The sequence below is a fragment of the Mycteria americana genome, chromosome 18, assembly GCF_035582795.1.
Source record: "Mycteria americana isolate JAX WOST 10 ecotype Jacksonville Zoo and Gardens chromosome 18, USCA_MyAme_1.0, whole genome shotgun sequence".
Taxonomy (NCBI): Eukaryota; Metazoa; Chordata; class Aves; order Ciconiiformes; family Ciconiidae; genus Mycteria; species Mycteria americana.
Genome location: NC_134382.1, coordinates 10,470,649 through 10,492,677, shown reverse-complemented (window position 1 = coordinate 10,492,677; position 22,029 = coordinate 10,470,649). Strand labels below are relative to the sequence as shown.

The 22,029-nt window shown below is 50.7% G+C and overlaps 1 protein-coding gene across 2 annotated transcripts in view; it reads left to right on the top strand.

Moving 5' to 3' along the window:
• Positions 1 to 22,029, top strand: part of MEGF6 (multiple EGF like domains 6) — a 51,848-nt gene that overhangs the window by 13,138 nt on the left and 16,681 nt on the right. Inside the window, exons 3-14 of one of the 2 annotated variants that reach the window (XM_075520431.1) lie at positions 8,824 to 8,949; positions 9,840 to 9,962; positions 10,355 to 10,477; positions 12,528 to 12,665; positions 14,562 to 14,684; positions 15,524 to 15,646; positions 16,941 to 17,108; positions 17,371 to 17,502; positions 17,611 to 17,739; positions 19,522 to 19,650; positions 19,818 to 19,952; positions 20,320 to 20,454. In XM_075520431.1, coding sequence (XP_075376546.1) covers positions 8,824 to 8,949; positions 9,840 to 9,962; positions 10,355 to 10,477; positions 12,528 to 12,665; positions 14,562 to 14,684; positions 15,524 to 15,646; positions 16,941 to 17,108; positions 17,371 to 17,502; positions 17,611 to 17,739; positions 19,522 to 19,650; positions 19,818 to 19,952; positions 20,320 to 20,454 — 1,584 coding nt within the window. The remainder of the gene's footprint in view (positions 1 to 8,823; positions 8,950 to 9,839; positions 9,963 to 10,354; positions 10,478 to 12,527; positions 12,666 to 14,561; positions 14,685 to 15,523; positions 15,647 to 16,940; positions 17,109 to 17,370; positions 17,503 to 17,610; positions 17,740 to 19,521; positions 19,651 to 19,817; positions 19,953 to 20,319; positions 20,455 to 22,029) is intronic. The other variant, XM_075520432.1, reaches the window with a different exon arrangement.

Genomic DNA, 22,029 nt, shown 5'->3' with positions numbered 1-22,029 from the left:
AACTGTGCGTGGCTGTGTATATATATCCCCCCTTCAGAACAGCTCTGTACTAACCTATTAAGCCAGTGGTGCGGAGGGGTGGAAGTAAACTTGTTTTTCTTGTAAAAGCTCAGAACAGAGCACAGACTTAGAGGTTACTCCTCTGCCGGTGTTCACGGGTGCCCTCTCTGCACCCACAGACGTAAGGTTGCCTCGTGCCGCGGGTGCCCGCGTGCCACGACTGCCCCGTTGGATGCCTGTTTCCTGGTGGACGGATTTCTGCCCCTATGGATTCTGTATGGTGGCTCTCGGGGCCGGAGCCCAGCAGCTGTCCTCCCTGCGTCTGCTGGCCGCACGGCAGCAGTCACGCGCAGCGGCTCCGCATGGCGTGGTTTGAGTTCACGCAACTCTTGTCTGTGTAAATAGAGGCTACTTGTGCCCTTGGAACAAGCCCACCCCACAGCAGAGCCCGGGCGAGGGAAGCGCCTCGGCTGATGCCAACCGGGCGGTCACCGAGGGGATGCTCTCGCCCCGGGTTTGGTCGTTGCAGCGGGACGCGCTCTCCCGTTCGCTGCCTTCGCCGACGCTCGGACGGCGAGCCCACCAGCCCGGCAATGGCGTGCGGTCCAGCCGGGCGGCTCTCCGAGGGTCACTTCGTAGTAATCCCGGGCCCTTGAGCGCGTGCTCGCTTTCTGTGGTGTTTTCACAAGCACATGCAAGTGGTTCTTTCCTTCAGTGCTCGGTCTACGTAAATATTTACACTGCGAAGTCAGAGGCTTTGCTCCGACTTGATCTTGGAAACCACGCGGTTTTTATTAAGCCAGCATTCTTGACAGGAGTTACCAGGCAGCAATCGCGGGGCGCGGGCAGCGTGCAGGCAGCAGCGGCAAAGGCAGGAGGCCTCACTCAACGCGCCTTCCCTCCACACTTCAATTTTTGTGTTTCAGGAGCGCTTTCCCATCGCTGCTGGGGAAGAGGAAAGGATTTTTCTCTCGCTAAATGCCGAGCTTGAGGCCAGCTGTAACAGGAAGGTAGAGCAACGCGACCGAGGGGTGGAAAGCAGCACGAGCGCCCGGCGAAGCCGTGGGCCTGCTGGGGGGACGCGGAACAGGGCGTCCCCCGGAGCAGAGCAGCTCTTCGGGGCCTTCGAGGCTGAGCGAGGGTGGCACAGAAAGGGGACGCGATGGCCCCTCTTGGCTGAGGTGCACGGCCAAGCTGGGGCTGCGGCATGGTGCTGAGCGGGTCAGGCTGGGTGTGTTTGGGCAGGCAACCTCCGTTGCAAGGCAGCGCAGACCTTGCGGTGCCTGGCCGCTGCTGTCTGAGGCTGAAGGCAGCGAGGGGTGGAGGGCTTTGCTCGGGAAGAGCCGAGCCACGTTTCTGCACTCCTGTGAAGTTTCAGGCACCGACTTGACTTAAGCCAAGACTTTTTTTTCCCTGGGTGGCTCTGAGGGATTAGGTCAACTGATAAAAGCTGTGTTTCTCTTCAAGTCGGGATATTCCCTAATTTTGCCGGACAGGTAAGATTCAGTGCCGCTAACACAGAAAAGAATTGCCACTAAATAAAAGGAATTGGATAGGAGTAAAGAGAGCTGGAGACAGGGAGGCTCTCCTGTCCATCCCCCCTGCTCCAGAACTGCTCTGCCCTTCGAGGCAGGGCCAGTCGCCGCTGGCGATCTGAGCCAGGTTTGCAGCTGAGGTCGAGCACGGCGATGGGCTTTAGGAAGCCGCTGGCAGCCCCAGCGAGCAGCGGTGCAAGCCAGAAAGCATTTTGGAGGCAGAAAAAGACTACTGCTGTGAAGTTTCTAGTTAAGGTTAGTAAAACCATGGATCTAATTCTTTAAATGTTTTCCAGTCACCACAAAACCCACAAAGGCTTCAATTAATCAGCAGCACTGCCTGAAGCCGAGCTCCAGAATTCCCCTGCGGAGGCTGGTGGCTGTTAACCCCGGAGTGCAGGTCCGGGCGAGGAGCTCGGCTCTTGGGGGGCGGACTCAGGGTGATCGGTCCTTTTCCACCTCTGGCTGAACTATTATTCCAAGCTTCCGATAGAAAATCGAAGCCTATTTTATTCCTGAAGACGTCAAAGAATTGGAAGACAGGTAAAATCTTCCGCTACTTTCTTTTGAGGGCTTTGCACCCTTGGTGGTTGTTCGCACCTTTGTGCTTAGTATTGCAGATGATAAAGCAAGGTGCAACGCAGGGAAAAATCAGCAAAAGTTTCAGCAAAAGTTTTCAGAAGTTACTTAGGCACCTTTAAATGCAATTTCTTGTGAAGTGTATTGTGGCTCCAGATAGAGAGCTGTTTGGATTAGCACTTGTGTTTTGTAGGATTGGAAGAAATATTTTACCCTTAAAGGCATTTTTCTTTGAGGGTGTCGGTACCTTTTACAGCATAAGCAGAGCTTGGCTCTATGCACAGTCCGACAGGGGATTCTTAACTCTCATCTTTGACATTGCCTGCAGAATGAAGGGCAGTCAATGACGGCAGACTCCTGGTGTCCCCTCACGCTCGCACCTCGGGATCCCTTCCTTCACTGGAGCCGCGTCTGCCCCATCAGTCGTCGTGGGAGCGAGGGGCTCCAGAAGCCTCGCCGTGATTCCTGTGGTGCAGGAGCGGAATAAAAGCTTACGGCCAAGGCCAAGCTTTCAGCTTGAGGCCGTGATGTGAGAAGGCCGGGGTGTCAGGAGCCTGCCGTGGGCGGCCTCCCGGAGATGCGCCTACGCGACCAAAGAGGCCGAGGCAGCTCTCCAGGGTTAACTTATACCTGGAACCGCTCTGATGGCTGTGGAGAGCACAAAAAATGGCTTAAAGCCGTTGCTTAAAGCCATTTTTGTGTCCTTAAAGCAGGACACCTTCCTGTGTCCTGCTCTGCATCTCGCAGCAACTCTCAACCGTTGTTGATGCTTTGGGTAATCCGCAGCTCAATTGTGCAAGATTCTTTTATTGCGTCTTTGTTGTTCAAATATAGCAAGTCGCTGATGATTTTAATACAGAAGGGAGGGAGAAAAAGAGCAGACATTTCTATTGAAAGTGAAACAGAACAAAAAGAGTCATCGGACGTCCTGAAATTACCTCTTGCTTTATCAGAACCACATGGGCAGGAGGCAGGAAGCTGACATCTTCAGGTCCTGCTCCACTGTTTCAGCAGAGGGATGAAATCCAGTCCAAGGCAAAGAATTTAATCTGAGCCAATTGCTTTTGTTGGCCTGCAGAGCAGAGAGATGGTCTGTATTAACAGACAACATGTTTCTGGAAATTGTCTGAGGTTAGAATAAATCAGTTTGGGATTACATGATGTATCCCTATTTATATTAAGAGTACTTCAGATGAAGAAATCTCAAATATAGCAGCGATTTATATAGTGAACAGAAGGACTATGCCATAAAGGTGTGTGTGGGCTTGAACTATGTGCACAGAGGGTAATCGTCTGTATGTACTTTGTAGAGGCTTTCGATTTGCATGCATTGTGCAGACAACTTGCACGTTTTAGAGAATTTGGCCTTTTCTTTGTCCAGTGGCATGTTTCTCAACCATTTCTTAGAATCGATGGTTTTGTGTGACGCTGCAAAAGGGCACGTCCTGCTCAATTCTAGTTACAGCTGCTTACGCTTACTTTTAAAGTATTAGCTCGCTGCTTCTGGTGGCAAATTGCTTGGATCTGAAGGAAAGGTGATATGGCTGGAAAAAAGGAGCAGGTAGAGTGAAGGAGCCCGAGTCAAACCAAGTGAAGGTTATCACCGCCTCGCTGCCCCGCGAGGGTTACGCTCCAGGTTCTCAGGGCAGCTGAACGCCCGCGCACCTCCGGCGCTGCCGAGCCGTGGGGACGACCGGGGAGAGACGCAGAGGGAGCGGATGCCGACGATGTAAAGTGGCCAGCGGCCGCCGGGCTGAGCGAGGGGCCCTGCTCGGCTCCCCGGAGGTTGCAGTGTAGCTACAGGGCTGAGCTCAGCTCTTCCCAGTTCGTGAAGGTCAGCTGGAGGGTGCAGAGCTCGGGTAGCTCAGTTATTAAATCGACTCCTGTGTTGGGCTGCTACTTCCCATGTGCAACCAGTGGTAACAATGTCCTTTTCATCCCTTTTTAGCCATTTCCCAGGCCCAAGACGGTCAGAATCTAGGAGCTAGCATCTTTCAGCAGCACTGCGCTCCCTTCAGAGGGAGGGGATGGAAGTAATGTCCCTCTTGCAGACGATGAAATATCATCTGTGGAAAATCTGTCTGAGCTTTAATTACAAAAATCTGTGTGATGTACAAGATGACACTGGATTTGGCAATGCTGTCACAGAAATGTTAAGCTAGGAAAAGCATCTGGGAACGGAAATATTTTTAGAGTGGTTCTGTAAACAGAAAAAAAAAAGAGCAGTAATTAAAACAAGGCCAGCAGTGAGGTCTACTGGCTGTTACTCTGCAAGAAGCCAGCTAAGGAGACCCAGAATTAGAAGGCCCTTGCTTTGATGGAAAGACACCCAAAACAATTTTAACGTTTCATTTGTTTTGTCTTACTATTCCTGATTCTGAAATTGAATTAGTTCGTATCTTAGCAAAACCGCGGTGCTGCACGAGCACCCCTGCCAGTCCGCGCACCGCGGGTGGCTCTGCGAGATGCCGCAGGACGTGACTGCTTTGCTCGTTGCGTCGCACGTGTGCCACCAGTGCCGAATAGCTTACGAGCGCTGTATAGCCAGCGATGCCAGCCACTACTTCCCCGTGCGTAAGTCCCTTGGCAGAGGACTTCTGCTTCCCATTACCCGTAGTGGTCTGGAACGCACCCGCGATGGCTGAGACAACAGCGTGCGCCAGCCCCTTCGTCATCGTGTGCAATCACAGAACGAGGAGGCTCAGATGGGGTTGTTAGTCTTGAAGAGTATATTTGCTAGCAAATAAGCTATACTAAAAGAAACACAAGAGGAAAGGAAATGCTCTGCAAGACCCCAGTGCTCTCGCTGCTTCACCTTTTATGTTCTCTTAGTGGTCCGCAAACAGCATCAGTTACGATCTGCATAAGCGGTTCTGGCACTTGGTTGCCCTTAAACAGCTTGGCCAATGTCCTGGTTTCAGCTGAGATAGAGTTAATTTTCTTTATAGCGGCTGGTATGGGGCTATGTTTTGGATTTGTGCTGAGAACAGTGTTGATAACCCAGGGATGTTTTAGTTGTTGCTGCACTGGTCAAGGACTTTCCAGCTTCCCCTGCTCTGCCGGGTGCAGAAGAAGCTGGGAGGGGGCACAGCCGGGACAGCTGACCCCAACTGCCCAAAGGGCTATTCCATACCATAGGGCGTCGTGCTCAGTATATAAAGCTGGGGAAGAAGAAGGAAGGGGGGGACGTTCGGAGCGATGGCGTTTGTCTTCCCAAGTCCCCGTTACGCGTGCTGGAGCCCTGCTTTCCTGGAGATGGCTGAGCCCCTGCCTGCCCACGGGAAGGGGTGAAGGAATTCCTTGCTTTGCTTTGCTTTGCTTGCGTGCGCGGCTTTTGCTTTCCCTATTAAACTGTTTTTATCTCAACCCTCAAGTTTTCTTACTTTTGCTCTTCCGATTCTCTCCCCCATCCCACCGGGGGGGAGTGAGCGAGCGGCTGCGTGGGGCTTAGTTGCCAGCTGGGGCTAAACCACGACAGCCAAGGAGGACCGGCTGGAACGGGAGCACGTGCCCTTGTAGTTGGTGTCCATACCCTACTCTACTGGTCCATACCGTACCCCACTCAAGGTGCCGGCGGCGGCCGAGCGTTGCCACATCCCGTGGGTCGAGTGCCTGCAGTTTCCTCTGCCGTTCAGGAGCAGTTTTTGCCGTTGCAAAGCTCCGTCACTACACGGGTATCGGGTGGGTACCGTGCCTCGGCGCGCAGTTCGGTGCAGCCCAGAGAGACGTGCTGATCTTCTGGTGTGTAGGAATAATGCTTTTGGAAAGTCTGCTGTATCCAACCTTACAGAATTTCTGTCTGCTTAAATTTTGTATGATAAAGAAGAACCTGGACTTTAGGTTTTTTCCACTCTGAAAAGTTGTCTTTTAGAGGTATGCAAGGAGGGCAGTTATTTAAACTGCAAATTCATACAAATAACTGCATACTGGGAGGTTATTTTAGACGTCAGATGCATTGGCTTGTTCTACATTGGCCCGGTACTTTTCCCATATGAAGGAATGTTTTGGCAGGCATTAGCGTTGTTTTACATCTTTTTTAAAAAAGCCACTCCAACAAGCACATTATTTATGTGTATTTTTGAATATATGTTATTAAACACTTTAATATGTCAGAATATTTTTAAATGACCACCCATCTCTGCTAAAGCTTCAGTACTGTAACTCTGACCCAAAACTTTTCAGGAACGTCAAGTATTTCTGTTGTTTCCTTCCAAATGGATTAAAGGAAACAATGTCAGCACAACTAACATAAACTGACAGTTCTTGCTCCAGCCATATATTGTGCATGGCAATACTTCGACCCTATTAAGTCACTTTTATTCCCCCAAATTTTGTTTAGTTAGAGGCAATCAACGGGAAGTTAGTTTTTAAAAGTTGGAAATGAGAGAGCTCCTCAGCTCTGAGTCAAGGCTTTTTTTTTGCAGGGGAACTGTTTGCAGAAAAAAAAAAAATTAATATGCAGTTTTGCCTTTTATTTTCTCCTGTGCCAAATATTTGTTTTTCACTAATATACAAGAGAGGCTTAATCAAATTACTTTCAGTACTTTGTCTATAGAAAATACGCTTTTGAACGCTCGGACGAGGCGCTGGCGGAGCAGGGCTGCGCGCCCACCCATTGCAACGCGTTGGTACCAGAGGCCAGCCAGCGCCGGCGAGCTGCCTGCAGCCCGCCCGGTCGTCTGCGCCCTGGGCATGGGTGTTGGACAGCCCCAACTTGCCTTGGGATTCAGAGACCTCGTTAAAAGCAGAGCCTTTTACTAGCATATGCTTTCCAGGCTCGCCTGCTTAGCAAAACTCTCGAGGTTGTTGAGGGCGCTGTGATTACCTGAAGTGTTAGTTTGTGGAGAGATGGTTTTCATTAGAGCTATTTTTAGCTTTCTTGTAAGATTCCTCGGAGTCAGCACATTAGGTTATTCTGGAGTTTGAAAAATAGGTCAGAAATGTGTGAGACCACAACTCGCTGTACTATTCTGCTTATGGAAACCAGGTCTGGGTTTCCATCCCAGACCATGGGCAGGTTTTAGCCGTGTCGCACCCACGCAGCTCTGATGTGCAGCATGTTGTGTGTTTCACACACATTTGTGTCTCCTAAGACAAAGAACAGACTTTAAAGGCCAATTTCCCAATTTCCCTAAGGGGCACCTCTCTTTGGAGCAGTCTGTAGTTGAGATGCTCAGGTGTAGGTTGGCCAACTCGGGAGACATGCAAAGGTCTAAGAGGAGACGTTCATCGCTTTGGAGGCATGTAATTACCCCAGGACGGCTTATCTACTACCAGAGTCTGTGAATCCCTCTCCAGGAGAAGGAAATCCTTCCCCGCTTTGTTTTCTAGCTCAAATTTCTCCTGGATACAACAAGGTCAGTGGTCCCAGATAGCTGCAGCCTAGTAAAAATAAGCAGGCAAACTCTGCCCACTTGCTGGCTGCAAGGTGCCCACATCTCCGGTTAAACATCGTGCTTTTGTGGCTTATCTTGCAGAGAAGTCCCAGATTATAAGAACAGAGAGGAGGGAGGAGAAGGCTATTTTAAGGCTGATTAATGATGGCAAGCTTTTAAAATGATGGCAAGCTTTTAAAGAGAAGATAGCCCACATGTTCAGTCATGAGATCTGTTTTCTGCCGTAGCCTAGGCAAAACCTTCTGTTTTCTGACTGTTTGAAATCCTTTGGGCAGGAAAGCGCCTTGCGCAAGGCCACACAGAAGCGCGATGGCACGGCCAGGAACACCAGTCAGGAATCTCCGTTCCCAGTCCCGCCTGCACTTAGGATGAAATCACAGTTCCCACCAGTATCTCCGTGCACTCCGGCTCAGCGACTCCGCTGCTTACAGCATCAGTTACTCGCAGCGCGGACGAGCACACGCGTCCTAACTTTCACGCAGAAATCTTCTAGTCAAAGCACTGAGCTGGGGGTTGTTGCACCCCATCGAAGTACGGACGTGCAGGGTGCATCTTAAGACATTTTTCCTTACATGTTCCCAGAACTGATGGTACCTGCTGGGCCTTGCCCTGTGTAATTGGTGTCTTTTGCATGACCTGGGGCCAGAAACTTAGTTTTCCAGATTATTTTGTTACAGGAAAACCTGAATATGCCTGAGCGCAGCGCTCTCTGAGCAGTAATTAAGCTGAACTAGCTGTGGCATTGTACCTGGAGTGACCGTCTTTGAACAAAATTATGAGATTTTCAGCAACAATGCAGCACAAGAAGCCTGCCTGCTGGCACGGGCACCCTTCGGAGAGGGCTGGTGCTTGTTAGGAAGCACGCCGGTTGTCAGCTTGCCTCCCGTGTAATACTGCAGAGGACCTAGCCCAGACCCCCACATCCCGGTCTCGCCTCCCAGGAGAGCTGCTGGGAACTGTTATTGTAGAAAAGAGCGATTTTAAGCTGCTACCTGACGCTGTTGAGCCGATCTTACCTTTACAGAAAAGGGCCCCCATCTCGAGGGGTTCTGTACCCGTCTGGCACGGCGGTGGGTGGCCTCTCTTGTGCACTGCACGCAGGACAGGTTTTTGTAGCAACAGCTCACATCGAGCACACTTCTCACTTCTGAAGTTTGCCATGAACTTCTCACTTTAGCGCAGGTCGAGTATGCCCCAATTTTAAACTCTCAGCAGCAGTGCTCTAAGTGTGTACGATTTGCCCTGGTCCTGTGCAAGAGCCTCATCCAGGTGCCGTTATTTTGTGATGAGCGTTCTGTCCCTTTGCCTCGTAGCTGTGAACACGTGTGCCCTGAACAACGGCGGCTGCGAGCACGACTGCGTGCAGGTGACGCTGACGCAGCACCAGTGCCAGTGCCGGCACCATTACCAGCTGCGGGAAGATGGGAAACGCTGCGTCTGTGAGTCCCCTCAGGCATGCACGGGAAGCTGGGGAGGCAGAGCTTTGCTTTGGCCTTTTCTTCAGGGGCAGCTGAGAGTCGGGGGGCATAGGGAGCATGCACTTGCATGCTCAGATGTCAAATAGATCAGACCCAGGAGTTCCGCTCCAGTGAAAACTCCGCATGTTATATTGTCGTGGACATATTCTGCAGCTTGTTCTGAAAGGCAAGGAAGAGCTGAAGGAGTGTAGCCAACAAAAATGAAATTGTATGAAGGCACACACTTCTGAGAAAGCGAAGGAACAACAGCATGTCACAGCAGGATGGGATCTTCTCCCTCTGCTTGCAGACAGCTTTCTGGCTGACCTGCTCCCGGCTGCAGGAGGGAGAGAAGCTGAAGGGGATATAGAGCAGAAGTTTAGTCTCCTCATTCATAGCAGTTGGCATTCAAGAGGTAGGAGGGAAGTCTTTAGCTGTGAAGCTGCTAAGGGAAAAGGAACAACTGGGGTATTAAAAATGCAGCAGTTGGTAGGGTTTTGTAGCATCTGTGCATGTCCTGGGGCAGGTCAGAGGTTGGCAAACCTCTTGCTAGGAGCACTTGAAACAAATTTGCCTGGTGCTTGCTCTGTCATCTCTGTAGAGGGACATGTCCATGCCAAGCTTCTGCAGGAAAGGTTTTACTCAGATTAGTGCCTGCCTTTTGCGGGATCTCACACCGTGTAAATCCTCCTGCCTGCATGGAGCAGTAAACAGTAGCAGAGATTTTGTGTCTGGTGGAGAATGGTCTTTCACAGATTGCAGACTTTTTTGCTAGGCATAACTGCTTGATGCTCTGTTTTCCCCTATGCATAATGCCAATAAGAGCTAGGATTAGCATGGAATAAGCCTGCCTCTTCTGCTTTGACCTGCAGTGAGGAACCCCTGCAGCAACAGGAATGGGGGCTGCATGCACCAGTGCCACAGCCACCGTGGAACGGCCCGCTGCCAGTGCCACCCTGGCTACCGCCTGGCACCCGACGACAAGGCCTGTGAGGGTAAGCTCCCTACAACAAAGCTGTCGGAGAAAAACAACGGTGTCTCACGGGGTGAAGTAGTGCTCAATCATAGTAACTATCAGCGTTTGCGAATTTAACGGGGTGACGCACAAGCCTTCCAGAGGGGTGGCATGAAAGCGCTCAGCTGACGTCTCTCCAAGAGCCCTGCTCGAGTTGTCTGGAACAACACTCGAGTTTCATGTGATCCAATTTCCTAGGAAGCTTTACAGTAATTCTCAACTCTTAACTCTCTTTCTTTGTTGCTCTGGACCCCAGTGAAGAATTCAGGGTGCAAGAAACGGGTGAAAAACTTGACAATAGTAACAATTGTCCCATTGAAAGAATGTTTACGGCTCAACCTGCTTTGCTTCTTGATTGCTCATCTCTTGCAGACGTGAATGAATGTCTGACTGGACTAGCCATGTGCGCACACCAGTGTCTCAACACTCGCGGCTCCTTTAAGTGTACCTGTAACCCGGGCTACGAGCTGGGGGCAGACGGCAAGCAATGCTACCGTGAGTACTGCATGCAGACCCCCGTCTCAGGCAGGGACGGGAGGCGGGTTTGCTTCTGCAGGCAAGTGTTTGTGCACTATCCTCTGGGAATTGGCAGGGCCAAGTTATAGCAATCTTTTTTGAAGAATTTCACAAGCAGGTTTGGGGCTGTTTACTCCCCCACCAAGATAAAAAACTTTGTCTGATCTTTAAAGTTACCATGAAGCTACTTTTGCTGGTTTAGGCAATTTATTTGGAGCCATTTGGCTCCAAATAGGCCAAGTTCTGCTCTTGGGGACTTGGTTGGATGAGTTCAGTCAGCTGCAGATGTGTAACTGAAGAAGGAATTGAGCTAGTGATCACATCTGCTCCCATCAAGAAAAGAAATAAACACCATTATGCAAGAACAAGCCAGATTGTCCATACGTCTTTGTTCAGCTGGGACAGTCCAAAGCAGAGCTATCGGCGTTTAGCACTAGCAGCCCCCTGACAGACGAAAGCCACCATGGCAGTCCCAGCGCTGGCAGCTGGTGCTCCTGGAAGCCGTGATGGGCACCTGGGCAGCCGCTGCAGCTCAGTCAGGCAGCAGCTCTCTGGGAGCCTGCCAAGGGTATGAGGGTAAGGCTTTGCAGACCATAAATGGGTCTTGAAAGGCATCAAACTGGGAGCAACGTGAGGAACTAAACTGATGACATGCTATTTAAGAGCCTAAGCATGTACGCACCTTTTTTCCTAGGAGAATGGTTTATCTCACACTGCGTATGCTGTGAAAAAATATCCCATAGCTCAGTTTCATGTGCAACTGCACATTTACCTTCAGCTGTTGGGGTAAAGATGCATGATAGCCAGCAAGGCGAGCAAGGATTAGGAAGCCAGGTCTACGGCTGATAAATCTTGGCTACCTCATGACCTAGCACTGTGACTATGCAGCAGAGAAGACTAGCCTTCAGCTAACTGGCCCACAGGTGACAAAAAGCTTAGTTTTATTGCTGCTCAAGTCTTGGTTTTCCTGGTAAGAGATGCCAGCCCTGGAGGGTCACTTTTGACAGCAGGGACAGTGGAAGCACAAGCCCCATTCACGTTCTGACGTGGCTCCTCCAGCTGTTGTAACTCAGTGCCATAACCATGGACAATACCTCTGCTTTGGTGCAAACTATAGAATTAAGTAGCAATCTTGTATGAAAGGTGTTCCTCCCTGCCCCTTCTAGCACGTTTCTTTTATGCAAGACCCTGGTTGTTCTTGCATTAATAAGAAAAGGAAAGACGGCAGGACTATATTCGTGTTGTGAAATGTGGAAGATAGTCTTCCACCATGGCACAGCTGTGCACAGCTCCATTGGGAAGCATCAAGCTCCCCTTCTTTCATTCTCCTTGGGTCTGAACACACTAAAAACTCAAAAATGTTCTTGAAGGCAGAAATTGTTTTCCTGAGGTTCAGGAGTCAAAGCTCCATGGTACTCCTTTTAGTTTAAGACAGCTTAATTAACTAGACTTAAGTTTACATAAACTTTGCCAAGCTAAGAAGATATATGGCTGCTATTGATGTTTGCACGTACCATTTTTGACATGTCCGTAACTAACATTTCTAGCTGTAGGCATCCGGATGTTTCCGTAGTTAGCTGTATTCTGCTGCTGGCATCAGAACAGCTCTGTACTCAGGAAGACTGAGCCAACTTTTGGTTGGCAGCACATACTGCAGCGTGTCAGGAATGGGAGCAGTTTTGTCTGCAGTCTGGTTCATCTCAGAGATTGTCCCGAGCCTGCTCCACAAGTCTGTCCCTAAGAGGCTACATGGGGCGTTGCCTGGGATCCATTCGTTTATTTTTATACATCACTTCCCAGCCCAGCAGTGGCCTCTGGGCAAAACTGTTTTCATCCTTTCCCCACTGCAGATCCCTCTTCTCCTCAGCAGGGCTGTCTGTGCACACAGAAGCGCACGTGCAAGGAGCTCAGCTGGAAGCTGCTGCGTGGGCGCCTGCTCGGGCGCAGCACCGAGGGAAGGCACGGGCCAGCCGGTATGTACGGACGTGCAGCGCACACTGCAGGATCCTAACCAGTGTGCCTTTTCCAGGGATAGAAATGGAGATTGTGAACAGCTGTGAAGCCAACAATGGTGGCTGTTCCCATACATGCCACCACACCAGCTCTGGCCCAGTCTGCACCTGTAACTTCGGCTATCGGCTTGAAGAGGACCGGAAGACATGCACTGGTAAGGCGAGGGAAAAGGTACATATCTTGTTTCTACAAGCACATCTCAAGTAGCGATGAGTATCTCCGTATGTTGGCTACTACATGTAGATGCACTACAAACAGGTTCACAAGGCTAGAATCAGATGTATAAGTAAAAGGAGGCGAGATATTGATTGCTCTACTTGAAGACATCCTCGAACCTTGGCTACTTGGACAGCAAATGTTGAGTTCAGAACTAGTTAGTTCTTCCCTGCTGAAGCTGATCTAAGGCAGCATTGGCAGACACAGAGGCTCACAGACAGCTGGGATGCCTACAAGCCTACCTCTAGAAGGGATGATGCTCAAAACGTACCATCTTGCCTGTTATCTCAAAGGAAGCGGCAGCGTAATTTGAGTAAATGAGTGATGTGGATGAGTCACTAGCTGCGAGCCAAGCGTAGCTCAGCTCCATCCGGTTCTATAAAGGATGCGTTAATGGAGACGTAAGGGTGAACTGCCCCTCGAGCTCTGTAAATGCCATGAAGTTGAGGCATGCCCTTTATATTGCATCACTCTGAGCCCCTTGCAGCAAATAACCCAGTCAGAAACCCACTGCAGTGCTCACCAGTCAGACATTTCCTCACCCGCGTTTGGGGCGGTGGTTCGCTGCCGTGCTCACCGTGGGGCTGTGGCTCAGAGGTGCACAGCAAGGCTGGGTGGGTGTTTCCATCCTGCAGGCAGCCCAAAGCTGTCGGGTATCCTGGTGCCCTTCCTGCAGCTTAGTTGAAGGGTCTGTGCCTCAGACAGTGCATTAGGGCTACCTAAATACCTAAAGACTTCTCTTTCTACAAAACCAGCAAACAGGAGCTTGCTAGCAAAGAGTAACAGTGTTTAGTGATGCAAAGCAGTACTCACATATTTCCATGCAGTGTAGAGTTGCGGTTCACATGACTCAGGAAGTAAATTCTTGCATTTGTTCCTTCTTTGTTCAGTACCACCTTCTGCCTGCAGTTTTCAAGGCCCAAGTCTGTCCAGGACATGTGTTGGGAACAGATAGACTCCTTAGCGGGCTGCCACGGGCACCCACAGTTACTTGTGCAAAGGGGAGCGATTCCTCTACCAGAGGAGAGGAGCCCAAAATCCCCGGGACCTTTGCTTTCCTCTGTGGCTCTGAGGAAGCTGTAGGAGCTGTCTCCGTACCACATCGCAACACAGGAACAAAAAAGCCACGACCTGAACTGAAGTCTACTCTGAAAGAACGTTATTCCTTTGCATACTACAAAGCCCAGTGCACTTTCTGCAGCCCAGCAGTGCTATTGGTTTTCCTACCAGATACCTCCTTGGTCCAGCCTCCTCCAGTGGTAGGGGGATGCTTCGCAAACCCCACTACTACGTGGGCACTGCGGTAATTCCCACTTTATAGTGGACAAACGAAGTCCCGTAAGTACAAGGGGCTTGAAATGGAAAGCTGAGGAGCTCTGCTTTCTCCAGGTTATCTAGGTCCATCCTTCAGAGACTTCACTCTGAGAGAGTTTGAAGGAATCATGCAGTCCTCACCCGTCTCTGTACTCAACATCAGTATTTGTAACAGGGTAAATCCAAAAGCAAGAGTCAGTGTTACAGGTGGAATCACCCCCATTTGTAAGCACACAAAACCTTTAGGAACAATCTCAAACTGAAAATCACGGTTAACTTCCCACAGGCCTCTAGGATTGGATTCAGGATTCCTCCCTTGGCTGGGGAGCACATTGCCAAGGATGATCTGTTAACATAAAGCTCACTTATTTCAGAGGAAAGCAAGAATACTAGCTCAGCATTTGGCAGTCAGCTCAGTAAAAGCTTACCAGAACTAGTCACGGAGCACTTTTAACAAGTACCGTCACCACTGCAAAGCTAGATGTGTATTAACATCCAGTGCCCTCTGTTTTTTGTTTAGATATCAATGAATGTGACAACAGCTCTCACTGTTGTCAGCAAGATTGTTACAATTATCCTGGAGGCTACGAGTGTGCCTGTTCTGCTGGATACCGGCTCAGCACAGACGGCTGCGGGTGCGATGGTAAGCAGAAACATCCAGCTGGACTCCTGCAAGTAAGGCAGCAATGCTGCAGTCCTCAGCCTTGCAGCACGGCAAGAGACACAGAGGGAATAGGTTCCTCTAATTCTGGTTTTCTGTATTTTGTCAGCCTCCTCAGTTTGCTTACTGTTAAGGCAAGTCAGCTATTCTAACCCTAGTCCGGCACAACTGAAGAGTAGCAATGGGGCTTTTGAACACACTGAATTCTGACCAGGATATCTCCAAGTGAGTTGGTCCAGGTCTGACTCCATTAATTCACAGAAATCATTTTATGTTCACACCCAGAGGCCAACATCGCCCATCATTTTCACCCGAGAGATACAGGCAAATCAAAGTGTCTGTCTAAAATACAGCTAAGACAGCGACTAACACAAGCTTTTAGTAAAGACAACAAGAAACTGTCCTACCTGGTTGCAAACAGCCAGGCATTTCTCCCAGTTTCTCCCGGCTGTAGCAGTTTTCCTGTCAGCTCTCTGATGAGTCACCTTCTTCGCTTAAAGAACGCAGGGCTTTTATCCTCCTAATGAGTTGTTCTCGCTACCACAGCTCTCCAGTAGCATTTCAACCCCAAGTTTACCCACCTCTTTCTACACAGCTAGCGACAGACGTGAGCTGAAACCTAGCCCACGGTATTCTGAAACCCAGGGCTCCCTGAATCACTTGGGTAGTCTCACTCAGTTTTTGGAGTCAGATGGCTTCACGTGACTACCAGAGAGGATGCCATCAGCCTACTTGCGGATCTGTGGACAGAAATACATCCGGGCCCCTGTCCTGTACAGAGGGCCTGCTCCCATTACACCGGAGCATCCCATATTTTTTAGATGTGGACGAGTGCTCGTCACATAACGGTGGATGTGAACACACGTGCCAGAACCAGCTAGGGTCCTTCCAGTGTGGCTGCGAGATCAGATACAAACTGGACGAAGACCGAAGGAGCTGCATCTGTAAGTGCAACGCCTGCGCCGCTGCGCGGGTGAGCGGCCGGCTGCCTGCCCCGGGCTCCCTGCCGTAGCCTCCCCTGCACACAGCCCTGCCCAGCCGGACCAGCACAGGCCGGAGCTTGTTAGCCCCGCACACAGCCCTGCCCAGCCGGACCAGCACAGGCTGGAGCTTGTTAGCCCCGCACACAGCCCTGCCCAGCCGGACTAGCACAGGCTGGAGCTTGTTAGCCCTGCACACCACCTCGTCCAGCTTTTTCACAGCTCTTATTCCACTGTGAGCAGTGGAAATGACTCACGCTGCCAGTGGAAAGCTCTCCCCTGACAGGACCAGTCCTATTTCAGCCACATTACACAGCACTTTCCGAAGAAGCGTAGGGGATTTTGGCAGAGCTACACTTACAATAGCCTGCAGCGATGACTCCACGTTAACCAAAGAACTAGAACCCTTCCCACAGTCACCAGCCTCTACAGTCTTTCCTTATAAGAAATAATGAATTATTTTTTTAAGCAGTAGCATCTTTATCCCATCACCAAACACACCGTCACCCAACTCACTTCGGGCAGGCAACCCCCCGCTCGCTTCATCTAACGACCGCCAGCAGCATTGCCCAGGTCCCTGGAGAGGCTTTCTGAGCTCTGGACCCAGAAGAGCAGCACCGGGTGCCTCCCCACTCTGGCAAAACACCCCAGCCCCTCCGGCCCTGTGGCTTTTATAGGCTCTGCAGCCCCTGCCCTGGCTCCCAAGTGTGCCTGGGCTTAGCTTGATTGCCTGGCTCTTAACCCTTGCCTACCCTGCAAGGGAAGGAAACCTGTAGCTGTACCTGATAGATACTCTTCCAAAAGGAGAACCAAGCTGAAATGCATTGCTTCACGTTGTTAGATGGGCGATCTCGTTTAATTTTCCAGAAAAGAATTAACTTACCTGAAAACTCAAAGAAGCTGAGTGGCTCCGGTCAGAAAAACAGCAGGGCAAAGGTGATGGGGTGAGCGCGAGCTCAGTTACCTGAGAAGCCAGAGCTGTGTGTCAAGGTTAAGATCAAAGCTTCTCCCATAGGTTTTGAAGTCACTTAGCTGGCCCGTGCCCATTCTAGCCAAAACAAACGGGCAAACAAGTTGCAAAAACTGTAGAGGTGTCAATACAGAGAGAGATCAGCGGTGCAAACCATGCCAAACCAGATGCACCAGCTAGTTCTGGTTTCCCTCTCTTATTACAGAGGTTCTGTCCTACTGTTCACCTCTTAAGAGATCTTGTCTCTTTTCCCACTTTGACATTGTCATCTCCTGACTGCTTCCCTAGCTATAGCGGACCCTGTGGAAGCTCTGGATGGTCAGCACCCCGTTATCCGCCCAATCCCTCATGTTGCAATCCTGCGAGATGACTTTACCCAGCTCTTTAACGATGACTATGAAGAAGAGGAGGAAGAGATGGAAGCAAGAGGAGAGCACACACTTTCAGAAAAATTTGGTGGGCATTTTGCAGCACTGGTAAATGGCATACTTTGCTTGGAAGTCTTCAGAATTAATCACGCGTGCTGGGTTTATTTGTGTTTGGTGCATATCCGCAAGACTTGTCGAGTACCTTTGCTGTGCACACAGAATCCGTGTTACAACACGGATGCGTTTAGCTTTGCCGCGGCACGCACGCAGGGGGTTTCTCTGCCCCAGCTCTCCGAGATGCTGAGGCAGCCTTGGGGAAGGCCGTTCACCCGCAGCGCCTCTCGTTGCAGTCTGCCTGGAGCACACGTTCGGCCCCGACTGCAGCTTGACCTGTGAGGACTGCCAAAACGGAGGCACGTGCAACGCGGAGGAGACCGGCTGCGACTGCCCGGCAGGCTGGACCGGCGTCCTCTGTAACCAGAGTGAGTGATGCTGGAGGGCGGCGGGCGAGAAAGCTCTTCTCGTCCCTGCCGCAGGATGCGCGGAGGCAGCGGCAGCCGGCTGAGCCTCGCCTCTCTCTCTCACCCCAGCTTGCCCGGCCGGCACCTTCGGGAGGAACTGCAGCCTGGCCTGCCGCTGCCAGAACGGCGGCACCTGCGACCCCGCCACGGGCGCCTGCCGCTGCCCGCCCGGGGTGGCCGGCGAGCTCTGCCAAGACGGTAAGCCCGCGGGTCTCCATCGCCCGCTTCACGCGGCAGCGAGAGCGATCCCCTTCCTGCTCACCGAACCCCCGGCAAGGCGCGGGAGCTGGCGGGGTGCGGGACGTCTCGCCTCGCTGCGAAAAGGCAGGACCCTGAAATCGAGCACAGAACACTGGGGCTTCCCTTGCAGTTTCCTTTTCTCCCTAAAACATTTTCCTATAAAGAAATAGCAATAGCGAGTTGCGAGTGATGCTCCCCGGCCTGCGGAGGTAGCTCCTTTCTCTTTCCCTTAACGTGTTAGCAGAGCGTTTGCCGTAATTTGCTAAACGGCTGTTGCAGCCATCTCTGATGCCACGCTTTCATGTTCCAGTTGTGCTCCTCTGAAGCCTGAAAACGTTTTCCACAGAATACCTTACGCTGCTCCCTTTGTAGCCGGTCACTGAAACCAGCTTTCAGCTCTTTTGTTGACCCATCCCAGTGTGAGTGGCTCTAACACAGCCCGGCTCCGTCTGACTCGGTGGGTCACCTAGCCTTGCGTGGAAAAATGTCATTTTAATAAGGAAAAGATGGTAAAGGGGATTCTTCACCCACAAAACAGTGCTCCGGGTAGCGTGCCTTGTCTTTGCACTGGAAGACCTTTGCAGCCGCTGTTTGCTACTCAGCAATGACATGGGCAGCCATCCCATGGAACATGTCCCTTCCACTGGACATTCAGTGGTGGACACAGAAAAGAATGTCAAAAATGGATGTTCAGTGGTAAATTTACAGAACCATGGAGGTGTTTTCCGCTGAAGAAAATACAAAGCATTGAAAAGTTGTGACAACAGTAGTTACCCAAAGTACTGCAAAAGGCGGTGTCGCTTGCTGTTGGTAGGTATTTTTTCTCCCAAAGAGTTAAAATCTGGGGGACATAATCTAAAAACATAGAAAGAGTGAGACAATAAGAGATTCAGACGAAATGACTTCAGACAAATGGTTAGGAGCATCTGGGAGCTATTACTGAAGGAGGAGACCGAAGCAGAATGTAAATGAATGCACGAGATACCCCGACCTTTTCTTTCTGTAGGAAGGAGGTGATTGAGGGGTACAGAGAAAAAACAGGAAGGTAAGATTAAAATAAACAACGAAGAACTGATCTGTTGTCCCAGGGTGGCATTTCCTCTGCTTAAACTGTCTGCTGTTCTTGTCCTACGGAGGAGGCATGTGCTGCCGGGACAGATGCTGGCCGGAGCTTTCTGCTGACACAGCCTGTCTGCCATGTGCTTCTAATATTAGGATCTTTAGCACAACAGGGAAAGAACAGCAATTGTATTCCCTTAATAGTGCAAATATCACTGTTATTTATCAGTAGGAACAGCCTCATGGAGTACTTCCTCACCTATGAAAAACTTGACTTCTCAGAGCCCCGCAGGGCGGATTTCTAGCACAACCAGCGTTACCATTCCAAGCGGGGCACGAGATGGGTGCCCTCGCAGCACCGCGCGTGGCTGGAGCGCGGCGGCAGGTGAAATGCACCGCGCGTGGCCAGGAGAGCCGACTGCGGGAGCAACCCGGTTTTGAGCTGATGCAGGGAATCTGATTGCTCTTATTTGTGTAGAGACACGAGCACATTCCTGGTCAGAAAATTCCTGGTCAGAAAACAAGCCAGCCTTCTTTTCAGCACTCGCGGCATCCTTTGCCTAGGTTCCTTTCTGATGTTGTACAGCTTTGATTTTGGCATGTTTTTCCTGTGGTCTGCTGGAAATAAAATGACAGGCTGAAATTGGCTCATCTTCCGGGAAAATCTCTCTCTATTACTAGGGTGCCCTAAAGGATTTTTTGGGAAACAATGCAGGAAAAAGTGCAACTGTGCCAACCGGGGTCGTTGCCATCGGATTTACGGAGCCTGTCTGTGCGATCCTGGCTTATATGGACGGTACTGCCATTTAGGTATGCTTGTCCTCATCTTTTTTATGAGATGTACGTTATTCTTGGATTACAGCCTTTCTAGGTACCACCCCTGGGAAGGGCCAGCGCTGGGTGGCAAAGTTTCTGTCCCTTGCCCTGCGTCATTTGCCCTCGCGGGTCACTGACCAGCTCTTTCCCTCTGCATCCAGTTTGCCCAAAGTGGGCGTTTGGCCCCGGGTGCTCCAAAGAGTGCCGCTGCGTGCAGCAGAACACGCAGGACTGCGACAAGAGGGACGGCTCCTGCCGATGCAAACCCGGCTACCGCGGCAAGCGCTGTGAGATGAGTGAGTTGCCAAGAAGTATTCGCGGAGCATCCCCCTTTCTCCTCCCGCAGCCTCTTTCCCCCTAACTCATTTTCTTGGAGAAAAGCTCAGCTCACTTCCCACCCTCCTAAGACTGTCTCAGCTCTTGTTATTTAGAGTAGGAACAAAACTTGCTGTCGCACTCAGTCGCGTTAAGTTAGCACGCAGAATTTGCAGAGCCGGGCGGGAGTGCCCGTAAACATGGACGGCGGAGCTCGTCCAGCCCTGCTGCCGTCGGCTCGGGAGGGTGCTGGTCAGTGCCCATCGCTGCGAGCTGGGGCTGCTTGCTCTTCCAGGGTCAACGGAGTAATGCCAGATGGTCTTTCTTTTCAATTATGATTGTTAACAGACTGTGACCCTGGCTATTACGGGGATGGCTGCAAGAAGAAATGTAGCTGCTCGCCAGAAGTGTCCTGTGACCATGTCACCGGAGAGTGCTGGAAGGAGTGTCCCCGAGGCTACCATGGGGAGAACTGCGATCAAGGTAAGGCAGGGGACCTGCAAGGCAACTCTAAGCCTCCCGTAAACTCACGATTCCTCACGCATACAACCTTTTTCTTCACAAAACAACAAGAAAGGGCTTCCCGAATTCCTCCTGTGCTCTCTCAGACCCCCTAGCCCACTGCAGCTGATCTAATGCGTGAAAAGTTGAAATGGGGTTAGAGGACACAAGAGCTGCCATTTGCAGGTCTTCGTAAAACGCTGCAATCCCTTTAAAGCAGGAATTCTCATGCATAATGAGTCTTATTCAGAAAAGGAGAACAAGGTCTCACTTCATCCCGCCACTTGGGCATCTCTGCTTTTGTAGATGAAGGTGATCGATATCCGGTTATCTTCCCCCCCCCTTTGATGTCTTTTTACTTCCTGGCAATCAGTGCCCAGCAGCAGGGTATCATATTTTCCACTCCATTCTCTATTCCATACTGAAACTCCATTTGATCTGCAAGTGGAAAGGAAAACTTTATATTTCATTTGCTTTAGGATGTAAACTTCTGCCTCTGTATGAACCTCCCAGAGCAGTTTTCTGCTCTTCATATAAAGGGCCAGTTGACAGGATGGTAACGAAACTGCACAGCTCTGTGTGTGCAGCGCAACGCTCCAGCTCTGAGGGCTCAGCTTTTCAAGATCCTGGGCGATAGCTGGGGTGTCAGAGAGCTTGGCTTCCTTCGAACAAAGGTGTTTAGAGCGAACCTAATGGCAGTGAGTCATTGGCACGAGGTGATGATTACAAAACACCAACACAGTTCTTGGAAAATAATTTCTGCCAGCCTCAGAGCTGATGAACAATTGAAAAGCCAACCTCCTCCTCTTCTGAGGTTGTCTCCTTCTGAATCACACTTCAACTGGTCGGATCCAACAGAAAATGCAAAAAGCTGAACTCTGGAATCCACGCTTGAAGACAGACTGCATTAAGAGAAGACGGACTGCATCAAGACAGACTGCATTAAGAGAAGACAGACTGCATCAAGACAGACTGCATTAAGAGGCTTGCAGTGGTCAGCATCTGAATTTTGGTTCAAGCATCCCAGGAGTTTCTGCACTAACGTTTAACCAAGCACTCCATCCACGCTCAACCCAGAAGTTATAACTATTAACCTGATTAAGCTGCTAGCACATGATTGTCTTGCATAACACCCCAACTGAGAGAACAGAGCTGGTCTGCAGAACGAAAGCTGCAGATGCTCACAAAAAGTTCCAATGCAGGCGAGCGCTAACAGAGCTAACTAGCGTTAGGAGGGGAGATGCGAGCCGCTTTTGCAGGGCTTGTGCCCCCTCGCAGGGGTGCCGGCAGCCCGGACCCCCCCACGCGGCGGGACGCTGCTGCCTCCAGAGCCACGCGGCGCCTCGGCGGGCTGGGCGCTTTCGGTCGGGATATTTTTAAAAAGAATAAGAAAGGAGCTCAAGCCTGTAGGGGGGAGTCACAGGAAATAACACAAATATTTGTATAGAAATAGTAGGCTCTTGGCTGTCGTTGGGATCTGGAAATTATTAAAGGGTGAAGACAAACATCTGCCATCAATTAGCAAAGAGGAGGAATAACAAAAACTCCACTGTGTCA